At 39.2% G+C, this 22655-nt stretch overlaps 1 protein-coding gene across 6 annotated transcripts in view; it reads left to right on the top strand.

The window, feature by feature from the left end:
- The window catches only part of utrn (utrophin), a gene marked incomplete at its 3' end in the record, with an annotated part of 239454 nt that overhangs the window by 193048 nt on the left and 23751 nt on the right, over window positions 1-22655 (top strand). For 4 of the 6 annotated variants that reach the window (XM_082144953.1, XM_082144949.1, XM_082144950.1 and 1 more), the window contains exons 65-69: window positions 2362-2528; window positions 8459-8570; window positions 15411-15547; window positions 20574-20612; window positions 20867-20932. In XM_082144953.1, coding sequence (XP_082001079.1) covers window positions 2362-2528; window positions 8459-8570; window positions 15411-15547; window positions 20574-20612; window positions 20867-20932 — 521 coding nt within the window. Of the gene's footprint in view, window positions 1-2361; window positions 2529-8458; window positions 8571-15410; window positions 15552-20573; window positions 20613-20866; window positions 20933-22655 lie in introns of those variants that run through there. The other 2 variants (XM_082144951.1, XM_082144954.1) reach the window with 2 other exon arrangements.

Below are 22655 nucleotides of genomic sequence, written 5' to 3'. Positions count from 1 at the left end.
CGTTCTGTCTATCTATCGTTCTATCAGTCTAACATTATACTGATCTATAGATGTCTTCTCATCTGTCATGTTGCCCGTATCTGTCTCTCAGTCTGTCTCTCTGTCAGTCTGTCTGTATGGTTTGATTGCACTCAGTGTCAAGTCTGAAGTGTTTTGAAGAGAGAGAAATAGTCGTTTATAAATGAGTGAGGAGGAAGAGGAGGAAGAGGTCCAATCAGAACTGACAGACAGGGAGAGATGTCACTGCCGCAGAAAAACAACTCTGGAAATAAAGGCTAGGTGTGATTTTTAAAGGAGGAGGCCAGATTGCAGAGCAACATTTCAGATGAAAGCTGAGAGAGCAAATAAACGATTGATGAGAAACTGACGAGTGAAGGGATGACAGACAGGACAGTGTCACACCTGAAGCCTTCTGAAGTCCATCAGTGCTGATGGATGGAATCACCGAACGATGGATTTCTGTTTTCTGATTTCTTGTTGCTCATGGGGGTTTGATGGGAAGTTTAAGAGCACAAAACATGTCAGGAGGTCAGAGTTCAGAGCTGTAGGTTATGGCATATCTCAACATAGTGTGTGTTTGTGTGTGTGTGTATTCTGAGATAACAACCGCCTGGATGTACGTTATTTCTTACATAATGACTGTACATTAGGTAGAACAGTAAAACTTCACAAATGGTACCAGTTCTTGCATCAATGCGACAGATTTGCGAAGTTGGCGATTCTCCCTCAGTGTGAGAAGTGTGTGTCCGGTCCTGCTCCTGGAGGGCCACTGTCCTGCAGAGTTTCACTCCAACCCCAATTAAACACACCTGAACCAGCGAATCAGTGTCTTACTAGAGACTTCCAGGCAGGTGTGTTGAAGCAAGCAGGAGAGTCTGGACACCCTGCACTAGTCAAAGCGTGATATCAAGCAGATCTGTGAGAGATTTAACACACACACACACACACATATGGGTATGCGCCATGTGTCTGGGACGAAAAAGGTTAGATTCACTCCTGAGGCCCAAACATTCATCTGTGTGTGTGTGTGTGTGTGTGTGTGTGTGTGTGTGTGTGTGTGTGTGTGTGTGTGTGTGTGTGTGTGTGTGTGTGTGTGTGTGTGTGTGTGTGTGTGTGTGTGTGTGTGTGTGTGTGTGTGTGTGTGTGTGTGCTTTCTGTGTCAATGCTAAGTGTCCCGCCGCTGACATCACTGCCAAGATTGTTGCTGCTGTACAACAGAATTCCTGCCAAAATCACTTAATCATTGTCTTATTTGATCATTTATTTGCCATTGTCTTGTTTGTTTTGTACGTCTGAAATATGAGAATTTGTTTGTCATAGAGTACAAATAATTACAGGAATGCAAAAACAAACACATCATGTTTACAGTAGTGCATTTACAGTGGAATACACAACTAGGATAAACATTCAAATACAGGCTGTTTTAAAAGTACAGCCACAAAACGTGAACAGTAAATATTTTAAAGTGATAGTTCAACCAAAAATGAACATTCTGTCATCGTTTACTCACCCTCATGTTGTTCCAAAACTGTGTGACTTTTTCTTCTGCAGAACACACACACACACAATATTGATATTGAGAAATATATAAATAAAAGTAAATAATGACAGAATTGTCATTTTGTCAAGGTATCTATCCCTTACAATCATTAATAAACCAAGTCTGTGTGAAAATTTTACTTCATGACCATGTAAAGACAGTAAACCCTGTAAGTTTGACATGATATGTGCAATAATACCAGAAAGAGTCTCTACATATATTTCAAGTGCGCTGGAATTATATCAGTAATTATGTCTCAGTATTCATATAACATATTCCCACCGCTAAAATCGATGATTTACAAGCTTTAAATCTCAAATAATATATCAGAAAATATAATACAGGCTCTTTAAAAATACACAAGCAGCACATTACTGATGTTAAACCCTTCAGAATGTCTTGCCTCATTGACTTCCATTGTAATTACATTAGTTGTCTGTCAAAATTGTTTCCTTTGTTAGTGCCGCAGATTCTGTCCGTTAAACTGAACTTGTATTGACCCTGGTTTACAGAGAAGCTACTGATGAAACGTATGACATAATATTCTTCACATTTAGCTAATATTCCTTCTATTGCACTGGTCAAAAATCCCCCAGTACAGGGTGACATCACTGAATGCTCGTTCTTGACGGAAATATTCATGAGGCTGTTATATCTCTATAAAAGCAGCCGTGCGAATGACAGTCATTTATGGTGGTCTGGTAGGAAATGTTCTCCATTTCAGTCAGGCTGCGTTGTTTACGAGTTATTCACTCATGCTGTTTATGGGCTTTCTGAAATCCCTCCCTCATTGGCTGTTTGTGCGTGCGCTCTTTTCTCAGGTGCCCAATAAGGTTGAGCTGGAGCCGAGGCAGTTTGTCGACTGGATGAGGCTGGAGCCGCAGTCTATGGTTTGGCTTCCGGTCCTGCACAGAGTGGCTGCGGCAGAGACGGCCAAACACCAGGCCAAGTGCAATATCTGTAAAGAGTTCCCCATCGTGGGCTTCAGGTACACACACACACACACATTTATGTAAGTAGATATCACCCTGACGATGTTTATTATGACTTATTACACGGCTCTGTGGAACACTTGATTCTGATTGGTCAATCGCAGCATCCAGTGGTAAGTTATTCCCAGATAACAACCGCTGAAAACAGAAACACAGGCTCATCCGGGTCACTGAAGTTAGCAGTGCTTTTCGCTTGATAGGAACAGTATCGTGGACTCGCTCTCTCTTGTTTCACACAAACACAGATACTATTGATTACTATTGTTATCTCAGAATAAACCCCCTTCAGCAGGGAACTACACTGCGACCTTTTGAAATGCCATTGCGACCCTAATTTTTAATGGGTCGCAAATGTATCACTGATTATTTTTGTACCTACCTTATGTTTTAGGCAATATGCTATGATTTACTATGAGCATTTATTAAAACAGAAATGTGTATTTTAAGAATACGTTTTATAACGTGCTCTGAGCATTCAACACATCAAGTTGGCTTCAGGGGTGTATACACGTATTCGTATTGAACCGTTCGGTACGAGGCTTTCGGTACACATTTTTAAACCGAACGTTGGACCATTTTTCCTGCCGACCAAAATTTTGTTATTTCAAATGTAGGCGCGTGGCAAGCGTGCTCATAATGTAAGAGATGCCGGCGCGACCACAACATTGCCCAACATCAAATGGCAAACGTAATGCAAGCAGAACGAAACTGCTCGTTATTGTGTGGTTGAAGGACCGTTTATCAGTTTGGACCAGTGCAGCGCGAGCCGATCGTGATCATGCGACACTGTTATTACACAGCGCTAATAAGAGATCCAGTAAAGAAAGAATTTGAATTCGCCACAGAAGTAATAACATCGCTGCGAGATCTAGTGAGAAACATTCACATTTATCCGTTATTAACGGATCAAACAGCGCTGCCGTGGAAACCAGGAAGAAACATTGTGCCATGAATGAACTATCCAGTGTCCACAGATCAGCAACATTCACCATGGATTTACTGTAGTAACAACCATGTACTGCAACCATGGAAGTTTGGCAGGAATAGTAGGCTATAATGCCTCCAAGTAACATTACGTTGGTTTTATTTTGACATTATGAATACAATTCTTGTCCTCAAATGTTAATCTGAACTAAAATAAACCTTTGTTTATAACTACTACAATATTACATTTCATTTTTTCCAAGGAGCTGTTTTGTTTTATATGCTCCTAAGAAGAGTCAATTATAGCTCTAGAATTGCTCAAAGTAAAAAAAAAAAAATCATACTTTATGATGTTAGTTTTAATAAAAAAAATAATAAAAAAAATTAAATCAAGGAAATTTCTCTGGCATTTATTTCTTTTTGCTGCGTACCGAACCAAACCGTGACACAAGTGTATCGTATCGAACCGTGAATTTTGTGAACCGTTACATCCCTAATGATGAGGCTGAGAAGGATTCGTCAGGAAAAGCACACGCGGGAAAAACGATACGGACATATGAATTTCGACACCAGTGGCTCGAAGAATACCAGTGGTTAAGGTACCAAGACGGAGCAATGCACTGTGTGTACTGTAAATTCTGTGGGCCTTCAATTGCAGGACTGTCCAAATTTGTAACTGCGTAAAACAATTCAAACACGAATCATTGAAGCTTCACGATGACAGTATGAAGCACGCGAAGTGTAGAGACAGGTACATATCCCGTGACACAGCAGCACTTACTATAAATAATTTGTGCGACCAAATCATGTTTTGCGCCAGTAACTGAAAAAGTTAGTAGCGCAAGTGCCACCAGTGGAAAAGGTTAGTGTAGTTCCCTGCCCTTCAGGCTGATGCAAGACCCCTCCGCTTCACATTGGGGTCCTGATCATCCTGTCGGGGTTTATTCTGAGATAACAACCGGCTGGGTGTACATTATTTCTTACATAATGACTGTACATTAGGTAGAACTGTAAAACTTCACAAATGGTACCGGTTCTTGCATCAATGCGACAGATTTGAGAAGTAGGCGATTCTCCCTCAGTGTAAGAGTTTCACTCCAACCCCAATTAAACACACCTGAACCAGCGAATCAGTGTCTTACTAGAGACTTCCAGACAGGTGTGTTGAGGCAAGCAGGAAAGTCTGGACAGCCCTGCACTAGTCAAAGCGTGATGTCAAGCAGATCTGTGAGAGATTTAACACACACACACACACAATATGGGTACGCGCCGTGCTGTCTGGGAGCAAAAAGGTTAGATTCACTCCTGAGGCCCAAACATTCAACTAAATGTCAGCATCTGATAGCACTCTAAATAAGAGAGAGAGACTGATGAAAGGGACAGTCGTACAGTCAGTGTCGTTCAGTCTGTTCTCTGATCAGCTCTGACACTTTTCAAAGTTCAGCTGTAAGCTACTGTTGGTAGTCGACCAGAATGCCTATTACCGCCGCGCTAGCAGCCGCGGAAATAAACCAGTCGCTTTTCAAAGTTGTTCGCGAAATGATCGCCAGGTGGCGCAAAGGGACATTGTGCAAAACAGCAGCAAATGCCGCATTTAAGTGGGGCTAATGTCAGTTAACAGTAAGGATGAAATACTACAACTATGGTCATTTCCAAATAAGCCTGCAACAAACATGAAAAATAAAGAAAGAGCTATTCACATTTGCTGTTCAATAATGAAACAACCTAATATTTGGTGCAGTTGAAACTGCGTGTTATAGTAATAATTTTATTATTAAATAAAGAAAGAAAATGTGTTTAATGTTGTTTACACAAACGAAACATGTATATAGACTATTATTTGAACGAACAGTGAACTATTATATATCTCTGTTTGTAGGCTATCTGTTTATTTTTTTAAAACATAGCACAACGTAAAAAAAACTTTGGTTCATTATTTCAACAAGAATGAGACGGATTAAATATGTAAAAATAAACAAACAAAACAGAACAGAATAGAAGGGGTTTTAAACTGAATTAATTTTAGTGTTCTTTTACATTTTCATTGTTTTTTTTTATATATATATTGAAAGCAATACTATTTAGTCTGTTCTTTTTTGTAGAAGTCAACAAAATAATTTTTCTGATTTGTTCAATGTATGGATCTGTTTTGAAAGTTTAATTTCGTTGCTATGGCCGGGTATCACTGTCAGTCATCTCAATTTCGTGAATGATTCACAAAACAATAATTTAGCAGATTAAAGACGAGCTTCATCATCATCATTTTCTGGTGCGATCGGCTGATAATCTCCTTCAACAGGACCAGAAGGTTTTGTCGTCTGTGTCACACAACAGAGGCTCTACTGCCTATAGAAAAACTGGACACACAATGTTAACATTTAGCCTACTTTGCTTAAATTTGATGCAATAATAGAAGCCTACATTTGTTTCAGTTCTAAATTTGTTTATGGTGAACAACAAGGTCAATTTATTTATAATCATTCATCTGTAAAAAAAAAAAAAAAAATTATATATATATATATATATAATAGTACCATTAATTATGTCTTAGAAGTATTATATATAATAAATGAGCAATTAAAATGTATAACTAATTAATGTATTAATTAAATAGAATAAACTTTTAACATACTTTTAAAACCTTGCATTTGCAGTCTTTGTATGGAAGAATTTAACAATCGTTGAAGCTCAACATGTATAATTGTAGCTACTGTATAAGCAAAACACACCATTGATGGTAATAATGGCAAAAGCCGCCAGAACACTCACTGCAGTAAATATTAATTATAGCTATACAACATTTTTATTATGTTATGAAATATTAATAATATAATGTTTTCTTCTTTGCTTTGAAATTTATGGACAGCATTAATATCAGGAGTGTGCATATGTACAGCACCATAAATACATGCTGATCAATGTTCCCAGGCTCAGAGTTAATGAAGCTGTGTGTGTGTGTGTGTGTTGCAGTGTGCGCTGAGGGGTGTATTGTGTGTCGGTTCGTCATCACGCGCCTCCATGCTGTATTTTAAACAGACACTGTGTGCTCTTGTCACAATAGGTGGTGACCTTTTCAAATGTCATGCATACATACATTATGCCCATGTATTACTGATAATGCTGCCATATTTAGAAGCTTTGGCTAAGTCTCGCTGACAACCTCCTCCATCTCTCGAGGACTGACCGCATCAGACCGGACCATCTTGTTTTCTGAGACGTTTGTTTGAGGCAGAGCTCAGTGGTGAGATTCAGCCGGACGTTTGACAGAGGAGATACGGACTGTGTTTTGTCAGTGATAGATAGTTGAGAAGACTAAATGGAACGAGAGAGAGACACGGAGAAAAATAAAGTCTGAGTCAGTCAACCTGGATTTATTGAGAAAAACTTTGTGTTAATGGTATAATTTTGTTACATTGATGAATTCCCTTACAAATCCATGCACATGTCATTAATTCTTTAGCAGATTAATCAGTTAAGCAGTAATCATCAAGAGAATGACTGACTGAGTGATTTTGCCATGGTCCATTATAGAAATGCAAGAGGAGGACTTCAGATTGGTAGCAGAAACATTTTCCCCATGTAACATTAAGTCCATAAAGTGTGGACCAAGTTGTTTAGTTACTTATAGGGGTGGTATAATTAACTTTTCACAAGATGTAAAATAAGTCTTTGATGTCTCCTGAGTGTCTATGTGAAGTTTTAGCTCAAAATACCCCACAGATATTTGTTTAAAGCATGTTAAAGTTGTCACTTTTTTGAGGGTGAGCAAAAACGCACCGTTTTTGTGTCTGTTCCTTTAAATGCAAATGAGCTGCTGCTCCCGGCATAGGGGGCGGAGCTTCAAGAGCTCGTGTCGTTTTACCTCACACAGACATGCACTGAAAATGTCAAAAACTTTTAGCCTTTTATGTTCAAACCAGAGTCAGACAAAGATGGAGAGACTCAAGAAGAGGTGACAACATTTCTGAATGGTTAGTTGATGAATTTATGTAGCTTATGCGTAGTTATCTTCTAGTCATTGATTAGCATATTCTGTTTTGATAATTTATAAATCGCATTCCCAGGGGCGGGTTTATGTAAATTTTAGGGTTGGTGATGTCACTAACCCTGGATGAATGTTGTGTAGTCTCTACCAGCCGTTTGTTGTAGTCCTTAAAAAGCAATTTCTTTAAAAGCAAATATCTCCCTTTGCTTTGAACTTTGAGCGTTGTAACTTTGCAGATGTTGTTTATGCTCAAACAGCAACATTTAAATGGTTTTATTTTGAATTTCATACGCGTTTCATGTGGACTTGCGTGTTTTGTCCGTCATTACAATGGCAGTAAGTGCATCGCATTACATAAAGGTAATAAAGTTTATTGTAGCAACATGGGTTCTCAATTTTGTGTCATTTGGCCTAAATCTCATGTCATAAAAGATGAAGTGACTTCAGCAAATTGTATTTTATAACAATCCTTTTTTTTTTTTTTTACCCACATCACACAGAAAATAATATAAAATCATTTAATCATTTATGCAGCAACGTGGTGGAAATATTGCACACTGAAGGAATTAAATTCTATTGAATTTGCATTTCCTGGAGAGACCAGAAGGAACCAAAAACAAACACCACACACAGCGCTGTCCTCCTCCGCACTCAATTTACATTTATATGAAGAAAATCTGTTTAGTAAAAATACTTTTAAACAGTGTTTTAATGATGTTATTGAATCAAGCGTGACGTGACTGGAGTGAATGAATATTCTCGAGAGGACTGAATATCAGGCAAATTCAATAACGAGTGGATTATAGTTGATGGAACTACAGAATATCTGTGGCTGTTGTGGAATTAAGGATTTTAAAGGAATAATCTAAAAATGTAAATTCTGTCTCATCACGTCACTCCAAACCTCTGTGTCTGTCTTTATTCTGTAAAACAGAAAAGGATCAATGTTCACGCTGCTTTTCCGTACAATGTAAGCATGTTATCTGACTAATAGTGTTTTTTTCCCTCTTTTTGCAGATATCGCAGTTTGAAGCACTTCAACTATGACGTTTGCCAGAGTTGTTTCTTCTCCGGTCGTACGGCGAAGGGTCATAAACTGAACTACCCAATGGTGGAGTACTGCACACCGGTGAGTTAGTCGCGCGTGATCGCCTGCCCTACAGTCTTTCTCTACCCATCAAATTAAGGCATGTGTAATGAAGCTCGCAAACTAGAGCTCATAAAAGAGACATTTCGCATGGATGGACATTACAGTGGGCATTCGGTAGTGGTAGAGCTATGGCTCTGTTCCAAAACCTAGTGAGCAGCCTTACTATCTATTGCCTATATAGATACAAATATTAAGTAAAAGATACATTTGTATTTAAGTAAAGGAAACCTGCAATGCTGTTTTATAATCTTAGCTCTCGTAGGAGGCATAATCCTGCTAAATGCCTTTAGGAACTGACTTCGCATCAGGAGCACATCTATATAGTTTTTCTTCCAGCTGGGACTGTGAAGTGTGTGGTTGGTGAACAGGAGCTTGTGGCACGAGAGTTGGCTAGTTTCTCCTCCACCTCCTCCTTCTCCTGTGCGCAACCTGAAATTTAATGCGTTTAACTCGACAGTTCATTTTCGGAGCGTGAAATTGAAGAGCTGTCACTGTCATTGATCAGCATGACAAAAGGAAAACAAATGTATTTTTGCTCTCTTCAACTGTGTGCAAATTCAGACAAATTAGACTGAATAATGATGCAACTTAAAATCGATTCAACTGTAATCAACCGGCACTTGTGAAGAAATGTTGCCTTTTTCATTAGTCATAAAGATGGTTGACTGGAGGGTTGAGCTGACGGGACCCCCTGAGGGACCCTGAACACCACAAGTCGGCTGAATCGCCCACAAATGAATCGTCATGTCATTCCAAAGCTGTTATACTGTAGAACACTGGAGAAAGAACAAGGAGAAATTTTGAAGAATGTTCACGCTGCTCTTTTCCATTCAATGAAAGTTGTTAAAGTCACAATGAAACTGAAGTAGAGAAAGATCTTTTCTCCCTTATTGTGATGTACATTCAAGTATAATGGTTTATCAAAAAATTAAAAAAATGTAAGTCGGTTTTACACGTCAGTTGTTGATTGGGTATTGAGATGTGGGCATGGCACTAAAAATTAATTCGATTTTGTAGACGATGGAAAGAAAGGGGCGGGTTTAAGTGGACTAATTGACTGGAGAAGCTGGCATACGTCACCAGAGACAAGTCTGTCAATTTCACAAGAAGATCCAGTAATGGCATTTTCATTAAACTCCCTGAAACGCCTCCATTGCAGTCTTGAGTTTCTCCCACGTCACAATATTCCTCATTTAAATAATTCCCGCCAAAGGCAAACGCAGAATAAAGGGGCGGGGCCTAGTTGAGTTGGTTAGTAGCTAAGAATATAGAATTACACAAGATGTGTCACTCATATTATTTTGAATGGGGAAAAGTGCAGTGCTCAATATGGCGGAATAAGTCCCGCCTTCTAAATAAGAGCCAATCGGCGATTGGTGAAGTCATCGCATCACTGCAGCCGTTAGAAGCTCCGGTTCCCATAGAAAACAGTCAGACGCGCTTCCACTGCGCATTAGCTTGATCCAGCCTGAAAAATTTCGATTTTATGTCATGATTCAAGCGTTTAGAAACAAAATTTATGACACAGTTCTTGTCAGATTTCATTGGTGATTTCAGATATGTAATTTAATTGTAAGTTTGGTAAACAGTTTTGGAGAATTTGATGTTTCCCCATTCAAAGAGACAGGAGCTGCACTTGCTGCCCGAGAGGCGTTTCAAAGATGGCCGCCGAGTGAAATTACCAGGGGGGCAGGGTTTCATATTATTTTGTAGTTTCCCCGGGCGCCATCATTGGCTAGCGGACCATCACCTGCTGTTAGCATCCCATTGACTCCCATTCATTTTGGCGTCACTTTGACAGCGAATAACTTTACATCTGAGGCGTTTAAAGACTCCATTTGTCCATTATTTATTTCTAAAGAAACACGAAAATTTATAAAAGGCTCCATTACCTTCTATCTTACGTTATGGCCCCGTAGAAGCCGTTTTTGTAAAAATAGGCTAACGATTGCGTCATAACCACGCGACTCTCTGTCGCACAGTAGAGAGATTACCGTATGGACAGGAGGAGAAGCTCGCGCGCAATCGGGGGGACGTGGAGGCAAAATGACAAAGTAATTAATCAGAATACTTAGCAAAAGTTGCTCCTGCTCCTAGCTCATGGACACCTCCTACTCACACTCTCCGTCTCTGCAAGATTCGGAAGGGAATGATTCAGATTTCTCTCGGCACAGCTACTAGTAGATAGACGGGTTGCTCACGTCACATCTACGTCGTCAAGCTCAGTTTGAGTCTGCGCAGTACGCTCAGCCATCAGGAAGTTAGTGCTTCTATTTGACTTCAATTGTCTCCGTTGAATCCAATGGGGTCGCTGTGTCCAGTTTATATACTGTCTATGGAAATTACTTGTCTTAACGGGACTTTGTTAGTAGTGGCGGGACATGTCCCAAACACGCTCAAAGTGCTTGTCCAATCACAACACACTGATCCAGCCGACCAATCAGAGCACAGTGTGCTTTTCAGAAGGAGGGGCTTCATAGAGACAGGAACTAAACAGAGCGATACTAACAGACTGGGAAGAGAGGAGCTGCAACAATGACAAATATGGGAAAAATAATAGGTTTTTAAACATTCAAGCATGAAAACCTGTTCCTTAAAAAAAAATCAAGACTTTGTAAAAGGGCATATTATTGCCACTTTAATTTCATGCCGACTTTAAGCTCCAGAGATGCACCATAAAAGTTGTCTATAAGACTTCTGAAATCCACAGTAAAGAGGAACACAACTACTGTAGGTTCTAAAGAGCATATGCACATATTAAAATTTTAGCATTCCAGAAATAGCCTTTGTGTGATCCATGTAACCAGAATCCCCATGCTACCAGTGAGGCACCGCCGTGACCTTGAACAAAAGCACTTTAGCTCCTGGTCACTTCATGTGGATCGTTCCTGTAATACGTTTATGGCGCTGTTCTATGAAGCATCAAATAAACGTTCCACAGGCCCAAGAATATTGATCATGTGTGTCATATTACTTTCATAAAACAGCTCTATAATGTAGTTGTTAATATCGAGTGACATTTCCAACCCAATATGGCCGGCTTTTTTATTTTTGCTTCGCCAACAAAAATGGTTTACAATGTTGTGATCTATAGAATTGTAACTCTAGGTAAGAGAAGTGATGCAGTGAAACATTTCAGTGCACAGACAACGACGCTCGTCCTATTAAATTACTGGGCCAGAACTAACTGTTATATAATAAGATTGTGTTGACAGTGCAGAGCTAGAAACTGCTTTCCGGAGACCACCAGCCGCTGTTTAATACTTTCAACGGGCTGATTTATTGTTTTTTTGTTTGGATCATCATCATCATCTTAATCCTGTCATTTGTTGGCATTTTGTTTTTTGTTGGCATTCAAGGAGGCAGCAGTAATCTTGAATCCATCACTCCCGTCAGACCTCGACCACACACCAGCGGTTGTGAAATGTCCGGCTACTTCATCTTGACAGGATTTCCTTTCAAACGCACATATCCCAGAAACACCCCACTCCACTAACACATGTCTATAAAACACATTTCATTGCGATTCAACAGCAAATATTGTCATCAGAATTCAGAGAGCAGAAGATCAATATTGAACAGAATATGCTTTTTGTGGCCCTCAGTTGGGCTGTTACACTGTTATTGCTTTTTCATTGTGGTGATATTGCTTTTTGTTGTTGTGATATGGCTTTTATTAGTTGTGGGGTACGAAGAGTTTCTTTATCCCAGTGTCAGTCTAAATGAGTAATGTGCTGTGTTCAGCTCGCGCTTACAGCGGGAACTTTACAGTCCTTTTTAATAGGAAAACTTCACCCAAACATGAAAAACACAATTTACTCATGTTGCCTTATTTGTCTGATAAATTTTCCTCCGTCGAAAAACACGATGTGTAAATTCATACAAGAATGGTTTACAGACGAGATTCATTCTTCTCACGTTAATAGAAAAAGGCCCGTTGAAAGCATGTAGTTTTGGTGTATCAAGCTAAAAAAAAGCAATGTTTTGTTTAGCAATGGTTACAAACTCTCTCTCCGCCTCCCTACAATCTTTATTATAAATGTGACTCATTAGCCGAAAAAGAGATGACACGAAATAACATAATAAGGTAATAGTGTAGTGAAAATTGGATATCGTGACAGCCTTTATTCAAAGTCGTCTGATGCCACGTGATAGCTGTATGAGGAGCAGACATGAATTCAAATCATTATTTAATGAAAATATCATAGCCTACTTGCTATTCTACAAAGTCCCCCTGTAGTCAATAATTGTATCCCTTAAAACTCATCTCTGATCACCAAAATGACATATTTAAATGTTTTTTCCTTGAAATGTTTTCTTCATGCCTTAAAATAGCTTGAATGTAACTCTACACCCTTGTCTCGTTTAGTATACGTGGTTCTAGGAATATGCAAATGAGCCCCGCCTCCACTCACTCACTCAGGTCAGAGATTGTTGACGATCACACATTGATCTGATTGGTTACAAGGCAGTTTGTGACGTCAGAAACACCAGCGATTTCAAAGCGTGTTTTTGAGACTGTCTTTGGTTCACTGCAGTTTTAAGGAGAAAATACTCAGCAATGGTGTCGACTTATGAATTTACACATGGTTTGTCTTAAAGCATATTAAAAACACCACATAGACATATAAACAACTTTAAAAGCTTGGTTTTCACCACAGGGGGACTTTAAGAGAGACACAAAAACAATGTCTCCATCATTGGTGTGTCTTTGATCCATCTTTCTGCACCATGTTTACATATGCATATGCGCAAAAGAGATATGTTCCTCACACAGAAGGCTAAAACAAATTATTCAGGTTGGCTTAGCTCACTTTCATGCATGTGAAAATGATGCACTCATGAGAGTGTCAGATCTGGAGTTCATGGTTCTGTTGGTCTGTGGGTTTACTTGAGTTTAACAAGACAAACTGTTGGAGACACAATCCTTCTGTAATATATGGACTGTCACAACCTTGTTGTTCGGTTGGTCTTCTAGTCTGCAAGAGAAATAGGATTTGGTTTGCTAATATATGCAGATAAAGAAGACTTTGTGCGGAGACGTAGACGGAGAAATCCTGGAATGAAACACCTCAGCTCGGCTCAGTAGACAAATGGAGGATGAGATTGCGTGTGGATGGATCAGTGTGGGATCTGTGGGGACGTGTGTGTGCTTTGAGTCTGCCAGTGTGTGTGAGAGAAAGTAGTACAGAAGTTATGGGCTAAAGAGCTCTATGTGCTCATACTGCTTTTTACTTAAACTGACCCAAAACGTGTGTGTGTGTGTGTGTGTGTGTGTGTGTGGTGGTGCTGGTGGTGGTGGTGGTGGGGTCAATGTTGAGTGTATACATTTGTAACCCTTGTGTTCTTCACTGCACATTTGTATGTGCATATTGCTTACACTTCTGCTGTTTATTTTATGCCCATCTAAATATAAACATATCACGTTTTCCATTCAATATGAAGCATCACAACTGTTTTCAACATTGATAATAATAACAATGTTTCTTGAGCATCCAGTCATCATATAATGATTTCTGAAGGATCGTGTGTAATGATAGCCTAGAAATCTAGACGCACCCTAGCGGCAGCAAAATGTATTTTACAGCCAGGGTAATTAATAATAATAATAATAATTCGTTACATTTATATAGCGCTTTTTCTGAGACCTCAAAGCGCTTTACATAGAAGGGGGGAATCTCCTCAACCACCACCAATGTGCAGCATCCACTTGGATGATGCGACGGCAGCCATATTGCGCCAGAACGCTCACCACACACCAGCTCACTGGTGGAGAGGAGACAGTGATGAAGCCAATCAGTATATGAGGATGATTAGGAGGCCATGATAGACAGAGGCCAAAGGGCAAATTTGGCCAGGATGCCGGGGTTACACCCCTACTCTTTTTCGAAGGACATACTGGGATTTTTAATGACCACAGAGAGTCAGGACCTCGGTTTAACTATCCGTCCTTCGGATGAGACGTTAAACCGAGGTCCTCTCCGTTAAATTAGCAACTCTCCGTTAAATTTGGAGCTGCAAAAACCTAAATTGGGTCAGGCCAATCACATCGTGTTTAGAGTAGACGGGGCGGGCTTAACATAATGACGACTGAGTTGCGACGGTTCCCTGCTACTTGAAAACAAAGAATGGCTGCTGCTGGCGAACAGTCTTTTGAATCGGCTTTGTCCGCGACTCTGGAGGACTTGGAGTTTAGTTTTTCTTTGAGAAAAGAGCAAAGAACGGCACTTAAGTCATTTTAAAAAAAGGAAGATGTGTTCGTAGTTTTGCCGGCCAGATTCAAAAGTTGAATCTATCATTAGCTCCGCTGTTGGGAAAACGCTCTGGTTGGTTGTAGCGCTGTCCTATTGCATGCCGAGGGAATTTGAAAGACAGCCGTTTATCCCGCCCCTCGGACTGAGCCGTGTCTATGGAGAGTTGCCAGACCTAACATCTTGATGATGTAGGTCTGGCTTGCCAGGCTAGTGTAATGATGTAATGATGCTGAAAATGTATTTCTTACACAATTAATTATTTTACTTACAGACCCCAAACTTTTGAACAGTCATTTATATTAGTAACTGTTCAATTTTGTTGGATTTTATGTTGTAACTGCAGTGGAACAGCAAGTGTTTAGATGAGAAGAATAATTCATAATGTAATGAACTTTAGTGTGAAAGATTCAGAGTGACACTGCTAAATAGACTCTACCAACGCCTGCTCTGCAAAGCTCAAACCACTAGTGACTCTCAGCCTTTATTCTATTGAAGTTGCTTTGAACAATTGTTAATAAAGTAAATCCACTTCCACATCCATCATCTCTCTTCCTCTTCTTTTCAGACCACCTCAGGAGAAGACATGCGGGATTTCACCAAAGTCTTAAAAAACAAGTTCCGCTCAAAGAAGTATTTCGCGAAGCACCCTCGCCTGGGATACCTGCCCGTCCAGACGGTCCTAGAAGGAGACAACATGGAAACGTAAGCATCTTGAAAGAGAATATAAGCATGTAATATCTGTAGTTGCAATTGTTTTAATTGGACTGTCCTCAGGCTCTGGTTTTCTGCCACCTCCAGTCATTAACTTTCTTCAGCGGAGAGCTTTTACAGTCTTCACACAACCAGCTTATTCACAGTGCAGGGTTTGAGAAACTGTCGAGAAGTGTCAAATATTGTCGGCATGTCTCGCTTCATAATGCAGATTCTCTTTCTGTACAGAAATGTTGATATATCTTGAAATATCTATACCAAGCTTCTACTCTAAAGATTCAAACTCTCTTCCAAAACCTAGACGGTGTCTTGCCATCCACTGCCTTCGTCTCAGCCTTCTAAAAGTGCGGTACATTAGCAAAATTTCATTTGCAAAAAAGGTCCATTGTCAATAGTGGAGCTCACACAGAAGTCACTTTCAAACATATCAGCTTTCTGCTGGTCAGTTGCGTTATCTAACTTGAACATGAGCGAAATCTGTCTGGGTTTTGCAAATATTTAACCAATGAAAGGTATTAAAAAGAGCTTGTGACTAAACCTCGTAACTTGAAACTCTTAGCATGATTTTGGTAAGATCTTAATATAAGGTTACAATTTATTTAGATGGTTTGCTTTTGACATTCTACTATCTAAAAGTAACTTTGCAACTATCTCAATGTACTCTCGTTAGAGTATTAGTAGACTGTTAGGGTTCGGGTTAGTAGAATAAGTTGACATGTAGTTGCAAAAACACTTATAGTCAGTAGAACGTCTGTTGAGGAGCATCACAATAAAGTGTTAGCAGATATTAAAGGCACAATATGTAAGATTTTTGGATCAAAATATCCAAAGACCACTAGAAAAATGTTATATATTTTGTTGATTTGTGTACTTCCATTATCCCAAATGTTTCTAAGACTGTTTAAATCCAGAGAAATAAGCCGTTTTAACCAGGACATGGACCATGTCCGTCCGTCTCCTATCAATGACATCATACCCTCGATTTCCGGTTTTGTTGTGTAGAAACCATAGAAACACTAAAGACGCTTTAATATATTATGTGTTTTATTAGACAGGTGAGCAACAGTTTGTATACATTCATCGACAGAAAACTAATCATTATTATACAGTTTAACACAGTTAGTCTTTGTTTAAATCTCGTTTTCTTGATTTACAGCGAGTACCTCGTTTTCCCATACCTAATACCGGTCATCCATGAATATGATTTCTGCCCGAGTCCTGTCGTATTCTTCACCAGCTGTAGAAGTGAAGACAACAACTCCCATGATTCCACAAAATAAAGGCGTCATCAAGCTACGCCGTTGTTTTGAATAAATGACCTCTAGTGGGGAAAAATTACATAGTGTGCCTTTAAGCAGACAGTCTACTAATACTCTAATCTAATGACTGATAGTTGACATGTAGTTGCAAAGTTACTTAGTTGGCATGTAGTTGCAACTATTGTACATGAATGTCTAAAGTGGACAATCGAAATACTGTTACCAAATATTATGACAGATGCAAGTGTCTGACCATATACATATCAGCAGTGTTGTGCGGAGGGGGTTTAAAATGAGGAGGCAAAGTCAAAGAAAAGTTATTGTGGATTTTTTTTTTTTTTTTTTTGCTATTCGGGCAAGTGGGAATGCTAAAATGATAGTTTACCCAAATATGATGACTTGTGCTTCTAAGAATCCTGGAAATGTGAACATTTCTCTCATTTTGCCTGCCAAATTAGATGGATTTTTTTTTCCACTGAATTTGTCGCAATACATTTTCTGCTAAAGATACATGTGATGCTGTCTTTATAAACAAAAGAAGGTGTCTTGGAAGGCAGCAGGATTTAGCAGCCTGTCATCTGGAACAGCCTCAGCGTTGGGAACGTGCCTACCGTAGGATGTCTGAAAAAGCAGCCCTGTTTTTGGAGCAGAGCCCAAGTGTGGCCAATTTATGAAAGCAGAGAGTTACAGTTCCCACTTCTGCCTTATCTCCCGTCAACTACCGTTGATTAAGGCACTTCTGGTTTTCCAGTGGGACCATTTCATGAATTTGTGTGGGAAAGAGTCTTCAGCTAAATGACAAGGAACGTCAGATGACCCATTTCTTCAGTTGGTGCTGATTATAAATCCCCACGAGCAGAGCCGGAACGACTGTCGTTCCACGTTAGCGTGACATTCAGCCCAACTCAGCTCGCTGGGATATCAGACCATTTCATGTATCGTTCGATTTTCAGGTTTCTGAACAGACATGCTGCGGTGCGCGACAGCATCGCCACGTGTCACATTTAACAAAGAGTGATGACCGCGGTTGGAATATATTCAGAGCAGATTGCAAGAGCAATATGAAACTGTGCAGTTTTGGGTTTTCATGAAATTCAGAAGCGCCAGGGGATATTGAGCGACTTTTATTAGAGAGCTCGTGTTTGTTGACTCTGTCAGCACTAATTCACAGAACCCAGCGCTCTGTACATAGTGATACAGCAAACCAGCCTTTTAACAGCCTAGATAACTGGATCGCTTGGTTTTTGACATGGCTCATATTTCAGCCACCTTTCCATCGCCCTGAAAGTCAACATGAAATCATAATGTATCCTTTTTTACTTTCTCAATACATTTTCATGGTCAAACATATCATCAGTGCACATTATTCCAGACAATTGTGGAGAGGCGGGGTTTATTTCAAACTAAATAATTGGATAAGTCCGCCATGCCTCGCCAGAGAGTCAGTTGTTTCACTGGAATAATTTTCGATTAACATTTTGATTGAGCATTACATGGTTAAAGTCACCATGAAACCAAAATTGACAACTCTTATATTTACCTACTGAAATCTTGCCATTAGTTTACACAGTGACGCAATGTTGGTTAACATGAATGTAATGATTACAGCAATAATAGTAAATAATAAAGATTAGTACAAGTGTGTCGAGAAGCTCGAGATCCAATCAGTTCCTGAACTACTGGAATTAATAAAGTTAAATGAGCCGCGGATGCCTTTTTATGTTAACTTTTGCTCTTTAAAAATGAAATAAAAAGACACTTTACTTGCCTTGACTGACCTTCTTACAAAAAAAAGAAAAGAGTTTTTAAGTCATTGTGTCTGAGAGTCTCATCCTAGACTTCTTGTCTCCACATAAATTGTGAAAAAGGGCAAAATGCCTCATTCCTGCAGCGTGATGGATTTGACGACGTGATCTTATGAGTATTCGTGTGTATTTCTACGTACAGTATAGTGTGATTCTACCACACGTACATTTACTTGCGCTTTCATATACTATGAAACATATGGAAGCTTGTTTCTGTTACAGAATAAAAAATTAAAAAGGTAATTGCGACTTTTTATCTCACAAATCTGACTTTTTTTCTCACAATTGCGGGTTTACATCTCACAATTCAGATATAGTCAGAATTGTTGTGTTATAAAGTCAGAATTGTGAGATATAAACTCTCAATTGTGAGAAATAAATTCTTTAAATAAAGACACGCAGTTGGGAGATATAAAGTCATAATTGCGAGATATAAGCTCGCAAATGTGTTATGAAGTCAGAATTGCACGAAAAAAAGTAAAAATTGCACGTTTATATCTCACAAATCTGACTTTATAACTCGCAATTCTGAGAAATAAAGTCAGAATTGCAAGATAAAATGTCGCAATTATCTTTTAAAATGTTTTATTCTGTGGCGGAAACAAGCTTCCATAGAAATGTTCAGACCTGTATTGACAGCACTAAAACGTAAATTATCTGCGTATGAACAACCCTACAGACGTACAAATGTGTACGGATTCTTATTTATGAATATTAAATGTGTGGCATTAATGTTTTGATTCTGTAGTATTCAATTGTCATATCAATAACATTGTTATCAGTCAGTTTCCCTGTCTACTTAATATTTTGCTCTGTTTTTGACTTCTGCTCGAAGGATTACATCATGTTAATCAAGACAAGCTTTAAAACCTTAAAATGAATCACATTTCTGTGATAGTTTAACCATTATTCATCATTTATGTTGTTTGCTGTGGGACACAAAAGGTGTTTTCTTAGTATAGTCCTATGCTGTGACTGACTCTAGAACCATAAAAGACACCCAAAAAAATGTACTATGTAAAAACATAATAATGTTTACGTTTAAATGTTGCCTAGACGTTCATATTGTACGTTTCAGCTTCTATACAAACGTATAAAAAGTATGTTTTGTACACTTAAATGTTACGTATTAATACCTACTTAATAGCAGTGAGACCAGGCTGGATATGGATATGAATATGAATGGCCCCTGCTTTAGGATTTCACAAAAAAGGCAAACATTAAGCGATCTAACCTTGAATTTCTCCTCTTGCAGTTCTGGCCTCATGTATGGTCCTCTTTAAATACAAATATGACAGTTTTCATCATAAGTTCACTAGGGTCTCCAGCTGATTAAACTCAGAGCAGAGCGTTTGATCTTCTGTGCTCTGCGCTGTGTGCGATCAGCAGCAAGTTTTCACTTTAGAAGACTCTGAAGTGGAATTAAAATAAGTGACAGATTAAAGACTGGTTTGGAAATCTGATCCCCCTAGTTCTGAAGCTTGCGTGCGCAAAGATGATGCGATCGACACGCTCACAAGAGGCTTTATTAAAGGGATCATCAGTTAATCACTTGTGTGATTTTTCTTTCTTTTTTTTTTTCTTTTTTTCAAAACCAGGCCTTTATTAAAATGTTCATGATGCTCTTTTCCATACAATGGAAGCATAGAGTGACCAAAACGCACCATGAAGGTAATAAAGGTATCAAAGTTTCTCTCTCAGTAAATGATGGCGAAACGAGTAACACGTTAGGAATCATGCTAGGAATCCAGAATGACATATCCTGCGCTGCCCCCTACAGTACTGGAGGAGTCTTTCAGTCAGGACTCTTCTTCCACATCTTTGTTATCTGGATCTGATCTGACCTCCATATTGTGTGACCTCTGACCCTAAAAAATCTGTTCCTCCCTTCCCCTACCCCCCCCCACTCCCCTCCTTTCCTCTTGTTTTTGTATTTGTTTCTCCCTCCTGCAGTCCGGTCACTCTCATCAGCATGTGTCCAGAGCAGTACGAGTGAGTATCTTCAGTCAAGCATCAGTACAGCATGCTGCTCACATCAGTGCACGCGCAGAATGGCAGATCCACCCTCGCACGCCCCCCTCCACCCCGTTTTAGTTTTTTTAGCATTGTTTTTGTCTAACCTTCTTCCTCAGTTTGTCCGTCCCAATAACACACGGCCTTCACTGTAGATCATCAGACACGTTTAATGTTTGTCGTTGATTTATTTTCGGTTGTGTTTTTGTTTATGCTTGTGTTTTTGTTTGTAGGCTTTCGCCGTCGCCACAACTCCCTCATGACGACACGCATTCACAGATAGGGAAGTACGCCAGCAGGTCAGTATATCTCACTGCCAGCATCACAGTACACAAACCACACTGATGTATACACTATAGAATAACACAATTAACACTGGGATTGTTTTGAATGGGGAAAAGTGCAACGCTCAATATGGCAGAATAAGTCCCGCCTTCTAAATAAGAGCCAATCGGAGATTGGTGAAGTCATCGCATAACTACAGCCGTTAGAAGCTCCGGTTCCCATAGAAACAGTCAGACACTTCCAAAAGGAACTAAACACTACTAAAAAGGAAGAATGAAAAACAAAAAATTAAGATAATTCAAAGACATCACATTATTGTGGTATATGAAAACATTCAGTATAAAAACTGTCTGTTTTTGTCTGTTTTATTTCATATCATTGAACATAAGTCTGTCATAGGCCTTTCCTAAACATTTTTCAAAAGTATACAGTGAATAGAGATCTGCAGGGATGACTTCAGAAGCCGGAAGACTAATGGTTCCTTCGAGATTTTCCAATGGGGTTTTATAATGGGGGTTTTCAATTTATGAGTAAAATGTGGTAAAAATAACTTGACTATACTTTGATGTGTTGCTCTACAACATACACTGCAAACACTCACACCCCAAATTGTCTATCTAGTAAGTTATTAAAATCGTACATTAACAAAAATCCGCTTTTTCGCAATGGGTGTGTGTAATTTACATTGTAGATCAAAACATCAAAAAACGTCTTCTGGGTTCTGTTGATCATTGATATCATCATTGAAGTCGGCATAAAATGTAAGTTGCAATAGTGTTTTCTTCCCTATTGTGACGTATATCCGAGTGAAACCTTTCTGGAACAAGAACAAATGTAGGGCGGGGCTTGATTTTGTCTGTGGGGATTTGATTGGATGGTTGTGGTTTGCTATTGGTGGATCTTATGTGAGTGACAGGTTATGGTCCCGCCCTCATCATCAGAGAAGGGAAGAGATGTCGCTGCAAGAGGGAGGGGAAGATATTTTGGTTAAAAAGTATGAGACACATGAATTAAAAAAAACAAATAATGATATGCACTGATAAATCATTTATAATAGATACTGCAATATTCCATGAAAATTTTTTTGATTTGATGGCTTCATTCTTCCCTAATTAGCCCCAATAATAACTAATATTAGTCCAAGTTATGTGTACTAATTATTAGCAATTAATAATAAATAAATTAAATTACTTTTAAATTGACAATGACTAAAGTGCTAATACTTTTTGTAATTTCTGAATAATTTCCTGTTCTCTGTCATCATTAGCATTAGTAATTACAGTAATTCTGTCATGATTTGAGATCTGCTGCCGTCAGTCTGTCAGAGTGCATCACCGCAGGGCCAGACATGTGAAAGCGCTGACAGATGAGCGGTGTAAATATGCACACACGCCCTGTTAGACCTCTGGCTCTCCGCCGAAGCCAATTTAATCTGGTGCCACATAGAGTATATTAGGCGCGTATCAATTCGATTTACACCTGCTCAAAGAAAAAAGTAGAAAACATACTACGCATGCACAAATGCAGCAACTGCCTCCAGGTCTGACCTTCTACCCACAAAGACTCGAAAATGGATTTTCACCGTCAGCTAGATTCTCTCAATGTCACTATCACACACACAGGCAGTTATTATGGGATTGTGAATATAGACTACGGCTGAAGCCTCTATCCCATTATAGGAACTGTATGAGACTGTAATCCATCGGGACAAGTCTTCAGTTCTGTGTGTGTGTGTGT

The sequence above is a fragment of the Leuciscus leuciscus genome (genome assembly GCF_965113295.1).
Source record: "Leuciscus leuciscus genome assembly, chromosome: 18".
NCBI classification, from domain to species: domain Eukaryota; kingdom Metazoa; phylum Chordata; class Actinopteri; order Cypriniformes; family Leuciscidae; genus Leuciscus; species Leuciscus leuciscus.
Note: the sequence above shows the minus strand (reverse complement) of the source record. Positions and strands in the feature narration are given on the sequence as shown.